This window comes from Vidua chalybeata, chromosome 13, assembly GCF_026979565.1.
Source record: "Vidua chalybeata isolate OUT-0048 chromosome 13, bVidCha1 merged haplotype, whole genome shotgun sequence".
In the NCBI taxonomy this organism is placed as follows: Eukaryota; Metazoa; Chordata; class Aves; order Passeriformes; family Viduidae; genus Vidua; species Vidua chalybeata.
The window spans coordinates 8,783,659-8,791,954 of record NC_071542.1 but is presented as its reverse complement, the minus strand read 5'-3'; the positions used below and the strand labels follow the sequence as shown (position 1 = coordinate 8,791,954).

The 8,296-nt window shown below is 39.4% G+C and overlaps 1 protein-coding gene across 1 annotated transcript in view; it reads right to left on the bottom strand.

Moving 5' to 3' along the window:
• Window positions 1–5,630: 5,630 nt before the first annotated feature.
• Window positions 5,631–8,296, bottom strand: part of MYO5C (myosin VC) — a 33,967-nt gene continuing 31,301 nt past the window's right edge. The window contains exons 40-41 of the mRNA XM_053954957.1: window positions 8,150–8,230; window positions 5,631–7,892 (exon numbers count right to left, since the gene is read on the bottom strand). Of these exons, the coding sequence (XP_053810932.1) occupies window positions 7,740–7,892; window positions 8,150–8,230 (234 nt within the window). The 3' untranslated portion in view covers window positions 5,631–7,739. The remainder of the gene's footprint in view (window positions 7,893–8,149; window positions 8,231–8,296) is intronic.

Here is an 8,296-nt window from a genome sequence, read left to right as displayed (position 1 = left end):
AGATAACACCTATGTGTCAGACAGTTGGCATAGTTCTAACAGTGAAAAATCCAGTTTCTTGCCTTACTGATGTGAACAGTCTCACTGCCTTGTGGAATGGGATTAAAAAGTCTACAAAGAACAGCACAGAAGGTGGGAGTCTTTGGGAACCATACATGTGCAAGCTGATAGGTGATATTAATCCTGAGATGATGGGGTCAGCAGAGCCAAGAGATGACAGGGAAGCCTTTACTGAACAGACTGAGCTGTAGAAGTGTGTGATACATAATGTGTATCTCATTGGTTTGAAAAAAAAATGTTAAAAAGCATTTAATTCATCTGACCAACTGCTGCTTAACTGTCCATGTCATCAGTAGCTAACCATGCAAAAATACAGGTTAGAGTAAGGCCAATTGGGAGCTTTAAATAAAATGAACCAGGGCTGAATTAATTTAGATGATAACACGGCACTACATCGAGTGCCACACATGGCAAATTCACCAGATTGCAGTGATGAGTGATGGGGATCTGTGGAAGAAAGCTGGTCCTGCTCTGGTAATAGTAACACTGGGGAAAATAAAGGATCTAGCAGTATAAAACAAATTGTTGCCTACCTCAAAAGTCAGGCCTTTAAAATAAGTTTCCTTTCTCACTAATTTCAAGTTATAAGCTAATTTTGTGGTGAAACTAAACCAGCAAACACTGAGTTTCTACTGATTAGCACCAAACTCCAAAGCAGGCAAAACCCTAGAGGAAGAAGCTTATTTTGTCTAAAAGGCAAACAATTGAAGTAGGATGATGTCAACACTGGGAATCAGCAATTTCTAATTCTGTTATCCCTCGACATATGTTGTTCTTGGGGAAATCACCAAGACTGGCTGATGAAAATGCATGTGTACATCTGCTGGACTGAAATTAGGAGTTGCATAGGCACATCAGGGAGCTGCAGGAAGATCAGCCAGTTAGACACCACAATATGCACATGCATCCACAAACACAACTGCGGCAAAGGATATATTGTGCATTTTGATATAAGCCAAAGCATACGCACAGCTCTGAAAAAAACAATTTAAAAGTCAAGGATGGAATTTCCCTACTTGTGTGTATTTCTGTGCTAGTGCAAAGAGCTCTCTGTGTTCTGAATATCTGCTTTTAAATCTTTTAGAAAATATGAAGCAAACTAAAGCCAGATCTACCAGAAGGCCCCAGACTCCTCTGCAGTGCCAATAGGAAGCCTAACAGGCTGTTAGGTACTGATGCAATTCCTCCTGAAGTCTCATTCTGCTTCCACCTACCAGCTGTTCCAGCTGCTAAGAGTCTGACATCCATACTGCCAATAACAGGGAGAAAGTTACAGGAACTGTAAATAACAAACAGCCAGTTTCCTGCAATTCCAGCATGCATTTATCAAGCCATGCAAAATTTACTGAATAAATACCCAAGAAGGCGGTTGGCCAAGAAGGACCTGAACAAAGCAGCAATTTCAGTCAGGAGAAGCAAATAAATTGGGAAGGGACTGCCTTTTGTCTTGCAGTCATTACATCTAAATTTCCTCCTAAACAAAGTAATGCATGGGAATGTGCTATGTCAGCCAGAAAATTGTGCACATGTACCACCTACACCTCCAAATCAGTGCTCTCATCTCCCTGTACAACAGTGCCATGTAAACACAGCTTGCTAAGCCTTTTAGCATTTCTGCAGAGATCATTTCATCTGACACTCAAATACAACAAACTGTTGGACCCTACAGTAAAGAACACTTCTGGGGAGGAAGCAGTGATGGATGTCGTCTCCAACTGATAATGCACAATGGTTTAGGAAGATAAAATAAAACTAGTGCAAGCTGGACAGCAACATTCTGAAGTTTACAAAAGGGGTTTTGGAGGCCAGCTCTTCAATAGCCACACAGGTTCATGACCTTAGCTGTGTAGTTCACTTTAAAAAACCCCACTGTGATGTCTCTGGAAGAGAGCTCCCTACCAGGAGAGTGGGATATCACCTCACCACTGATTGCTGAAGCTTAGAAAGCCTCTGACAGAAGACATTCCACTGCTCTGCAACTTTTTCCCACCTTATCCTCATTGTAGCAACTTCCAGCTCTCACCCAAGTACTGCAGATAGCCCAAGACAACCTGTTCACAGTAGGAAATGTGGGCACAAAAGAGTTGTGACAGCCCTTCACTGGTGTCTGAGACAGACTAGGTGAATGTCATATCCTCTGTCTCTAGGGAATGACTTTGTTGTGATGATTTAATCATTTTTTTTGTTGTTGCTGATACGTTCTTTCAAAGGCAAGTGGAAAACTCAAAATCATAGGCCAAGCAGAGCACACATGTATCTCAGGGAAGAGATGGGCACACAACATTTGCACAGCAAGTGTGGTACCCTAGGGTAAAAAGCTCGTGGCCATTTTCCAATCAAGAATCATAAAAAGTATCCTTGAACCTTGGGACCACCTCGCTTGTAGGTTTGTGGAAACACCAGAGTGTCTGCAGAAGTGTTTGTTTGGCAGTCTGTGGGCCTAGCAATGCTTATTTGCTGTCCAGAAAAATCCAGCTTCAGTGACCACTGCTCCATTCCCCGTTTTTGCAGTGTGCCCACAGCGTGCTGACGAGATCAGTGACGTACCATCTCCACGCAGAGCGAGCAGTAGCTGCGCTGCTCTGACTTGACAGACACGGGCCTGAGGGGCTTCTCTTTGTTGCACTTGTCGCAGGGACCAAACACAATTGCTAAAAAGGTCTGGTCCATCCTGGTGGATCACGGGAGCTGAAAGAGAAGGAGGAGGAAAGCATGCATTCCAGTCCAGCACAAAGCTTCCCACCACCGCTGCACCAGCTACGGAGCCTAGGCTGTATATAGACATCTCTAGGCTGCATAATCTCTCTCTGTGACTAATCTCTCAAGCTGGATGAACTGTCACTATATAGAAGACAGTCACATGCTCTGCAGAGTCTTTTTTATGAAGAAAAACATATAGCAAAACATACTTACACACCATTATAATATGTGCTGTGCATATGGGCTCACTACATGTGGGAAAGTACTTTTAATTTGTACTTGGCCACTGCCAGCAGACAATAACCTGAAATCCACAGCAACAGCTGGACTTCTGAGAAACCTGCACTGATCAATAAATTTTATTTTTCCACTGCATTATAAAATAGTCATTATTATGCATTACCTTTAAAGCTGAAAATATGACCTAGGATTTGGTCAGCAGCAGCTACAAAATATTATGACCAATATGCTGTTTGAGCAGAAATTGATGCTTCAAGCACACTGACAGCTGGGTCATTACAAATCCACTTTTGTTCTCAAGCCAGGCATCTCTAAGATCAAAGCACTATCACCAATAGAGTATTAAAAACTACTTGAGAGTCAAACAAATGAGAATAATATTGCAGTGTCATTTTTGTCTGCACATTTTTCATAGGGAAAACATGACCTTTCACTTCTTCTAAAAATGGAAGTTTTAAACAATATTTAGACTTGTACGTTAAAAATGAATTTGTGGTAAACAATCAGAAGTAGTTATTCCAAGAGAGATTTAAATGGAACAAAGGAAATTCAATGACCTATGACATTTTAGAATTTGTCTGGCTGGACATTATACAAAAATCAAACCAAACTTTACTTTGTGTACTTGTCTCCATTCTGCTGTTTATTCTTATGTATTTCAGTGGACTATTTGAAAAGTAAGACAATAAACTCAGAAATCTCACTCTTAAGTCAATAAAAGTTTTGCTGTTGTCTCCAGGGGATGCATGACTTCACCCCAAAATATGGGAAGAAGAAATCTGTCCTGGAAGGAACTGCAGAGTAATAATTTAAAATTTGCATGGAGATTTCAGTCAACAGTCAAGGAGATTTATATTCCACTTGATGAAAAGCAGCAAATATGGCCTGAAGCTTTTAATGTATTTTTTGCAAATGTGAACCCAAGACCACAAGCTGCCAGCCTTTCCAGGGAGCTTCTCTGTGCAGGTATTGCTCAGTGCTGTAAAATGCCTGCAGTGCCTGGGCTCAGCTCTCCTCCATCCTTTAAACTGGACATTCACACTTGAGTAGCCTGTCATTCCGAGGTTCTCAGAATTAGTGCTTCCCTCAGGAACCACTGAGCTTATTTGAGCCCAATGTCATCAGTAGCTCCAGACACTTTTGACAAGGATCTATGAGGCTTGGAATAAATACTCTGGGCAGAATTAATCTTTGATAAAATATGAGAATTTGCTGGAGTCATGTACAGGAGGAATCATACCTGCTATCAGTATTTTACTTCAGATGAGATTATGACACATTACAAAATTCTACTACAAGAGAAGCCACCAAAAGTTCTGAATAATTAAAAAGCCGTATCACTCCTGACACAGGATACAAATCCATCACTATGACAATTTTACAAAGATATTTAAAGCAAAAAGGTCTAAAGCCATTACAGGTTCTAGCACTGTAGCCTGAATTTTTAACCTTACTAGGTTTTTAAAGTTACATTAGAAATTTAAAGATGGTGAATCATTAAGAAATATGTTATTACAGAGAAATTATGTACAATGAATCTTGTTATAAAATAAAAAAATTACCCACCTTTTCAGAGAGCAAGAACCTGGGGATTCTCAAGATGACTAAGTAAGCCCTGTGCAGCTGCTAATGTAGAAAGACAACCTTCCTATTAATTCTACTTAAAGGTATTTAAAGCTCAGCCTCTCCAGTTGCATCACCTCAGATCAGTTACATACTGGGGATTACTGATAATGACTTTATTTTAACTGTCCTCTTTTAGAACAGAGAATAAAGAACATAAACTATTAGACAAGCCAGACCTTACCTATCTGTTCCATACACCAGTTTTTTAATGGTTTGTTTACAAACAAGTATTTGCTGGTTAATAAATATTGAAGTTGAAATATACTGGGGAGGCGACTGACAACTGATTTTTCCAACCATCAACTTGGTATTCTGACAAACAGCACTGCCAATATTAAGTTTATCTCATATTATTAAAAAAAATTACAAGTCTAACAAATTGAGTGTGTCCATGCTGGTTCTTCCTTAGTTATACTTCTACAGTTCTCCTGTTCTAAGACAGTAAATTTAAAGTCAATAGGATTAAAAATTGCTGATTTTCTTGCACTCCTTGAAAAGATTTTTGGGGTATTTATGAAAACATGTCTGAAAAATTTAAGAACTGTTGAAGGTCACATCTATTATTAAGACTCTACAGAAGACAATGAATTAATGCCATTAGATTCCACATTTGGTAGTCAAGGGGATCTGAGGTAAAATGAGGGAAAAAAGACAGACCTGAATCTCAGCCCAGTAGAGACTTGGGTAAAAGTAACCAGTCCTAATCATTTTTTATTAGAATATTATGGGAGCACAGGACTGAAAGGGACCATCTGTGCTGCTGAGCTCTATTCCCAGAAATTACAGGAGTCACAAGTCTAAACACATCCAAAAATGCCAAAAGCATCCTGCACATCTCTCCATAAGCCATTTCAGTGCTTCCCCACTGCAGTAAGGATCACCATTCAACACTTCCCATTTGAATGAAATACCTTTCTCCTTTAACATGATTCTAGGAAAGTGCCCACTAATGCCCCTTCACTAAAACTGCTTCTTATAATCAGAAGAATAACAGAGAACAAAAATAATTTTTCACTTAAATTCTGGCTGAAGACATTAATATCAGCAAAAGCAAGATAAGTTCTGAGAGCATACAGTAAGCTGGCTAATTTTAAACTTTGTTTTAAAAATATACCCTGTTGTTTGTATACACAGCATTAATAGCACACTTCACACAAAGCTCTCAAAGTAACAAAGCATCAAATTGTCAGAACAGTTTTCCTTGATCAACAATTTTTGTCACAACAGCACAGGCACCTTGACACTTCTCTGTGATGTGGATGCAAGAGTGGGCTGTGATTTTCCTCACATCAGCCCAGGTAACACACAGACAGCTCCAGGAACTGCAAAAAAAGGCTGTGCACAATTTGCAGCAACAAAAGTTGCTTCCATTAAACTATTTCCAGAAATTCATGAGGAGCCAAGGACAGCACACAATGCTGACAGGAAGAGACACAATGTTACAGCAAAGCAACTAAATTAAATAAATGTTTCTGGTGCAGTACAAGACTGACAACACTCACAAATGTTCACATAGCTCCAAGTAACTTATTTCAAATGATTCCATACTGAAAACATAACTATTGCATTACACAAAGAACTACAAATTGATTTAAAACTACTTTATTTAATATGTTAAAATAGTCTACCTACATGTATGATCTTTTGTACAGCTTTTATTGTTATTGAACAAAACACAAAATGCTTCCTTCATATATTTTGACTCTATCTCTGTGGATATCATGAGGAATATGACACTGTACATGGTAAGCACCAAGAACACTAAAAAGCAAGAATGATTCCCTCTTTATGCTTAAAGGTTGTTTGTGAAATTAAACAAGTACTAACACTGTAGTAATAATAAAAAAAAAAATCAAAGAAATTGTTCCTTAAATTAACTCAATTCATTATAATTCTTTTAGCTATTTCAGAGCTTTAGTACTTGATTTTAATAACTATGGCAAACAGAGTAGCTAGAAACCCAGCATTAGTTACCTATTTAAGGACAGTCACCCTTGTGGTGAGGTGAATGCTATTTCCCCTGTTCTGACAGGGTCCAGAACTAAATAAAGTTACTGTTTTACTCCCTGACCACAGGGAGAAGGCTGAACAAAGCAGAAAGGAGACTATTCCTGCATTTAAGGATCCTGCAACTGAAATTACGTAAGTAAAGGTGAAATGTAAGGAATTAAGCTTGGTTTATCATTAACACCAGACCACAGTTGCTGCATCTCCTCCTATTCAGTCTCTGGACTGGAGGAGGGAAACCAGCAAAATGAGAAAGGCAGAAAGGTGATGTGTGCATACTCAGTGTGTATTCTGAAATGCATTGCACTGCGGATGGAACCAAACCAGGAGATGACTCCTGCCTTTCAGAGAACCAAGCTTGTACTTCAAACCTGGGTCATAGCATGAATTTTATATCTAACTTTCCTATCACAATAACTGATATTGGATCCAAACTTGGCACTGTAGAGAACAAAACTGAAACCTGTCTCCAAGAAGAGCACCTGAGTCCTTGCCCTGGCCAAAGAGCTGTGCAGAGTGCCTGAGCTACAATGCAAGCACTCAGAGAGCTGAGCCAGCCTGCCTACAAAAACACATTGTGGGTTTGTAACAGCCATTCTCTTAGACTGATCTCAGCTCCCCTGTAAACAGAAAGGTGAAAGCCAGTCTCAAACAGAGCCAGTATATCAAGGCAAAGAATAGAATTGCCTTGGGAAGAAAAAAAACCTCTCTCATTACAGGAACTGAAGGCAAAGAAAATTGTAAAGCAGTAACATCTATCACATGCCAGTCTTCCCATCTGACTGCTGCTGACAGGGCAGCAATGCAAACTTGTCAGATAAATGCTTTTCTTGTCAGGTGTGGACTAAAAACTGTATGCTAAGCTTTGTGTCCAGGTGATGATATAAAGTTATTCTTGTAGGACTGAAATGAAGAAAGAAGAGCAAGTAAAGGGAGAAGGAAATAACAAGACAAAATTACTCCTAGTCTTCAAGTCTTGACCAACGAGCAAGTTTTTAACAGCTTCATTCACTGCATGTTGCCATACTATCCACCAGCTGGTGAAATGAACCATGAAAGTGCTGTCTTTATAGAGTCTCTGAGGAAATACTAATTCACTTGTTTTATTAAACCCTCGTGAGAAAGCCAAGTTTGAAGCTGCTGGGGACTTGTATCAGTTCCAAAGCATGTGGAGAGGGGGTGAAAGGAAAAGTCACTTGAAAGAGATGCTTGGTATCAAGCATCAGCTGTGGAACATCCTCACGGTTGTTCAGCATAGCCTGAAATCAGAACAGAAAGAGTGTGAAAACAATGAATTAAGAACCAAAGCAAAGCCAACACACTGCTTTCTTCCCATTGCAAATCTTGCTTTTCCATGATGTTAAGCAGATTTCTTGCATCACTTTCAAGTGTCTAGAAGATGAGCTACTTAGTAATAATGTGATGTAAAGGTCAAGTACAACTGTAAAGCATCAAAACTCATGTGTATGAAGTACCCTCTAAGCTGAATGCTAGAAACAGCAGTTGCAGCTCTTACCTGGACCTTCCGAACAAAGGACGGAGTCACTCTTTTCTCAAAGTCATCTATTGGAGTGTATGAGTTCAGGATCTTAACTATCTGCTCAAATTACAAAAGACTATTTTAGTGTGTCGTGTCATAAAAAGGGAGGAGACAAAAAGAATA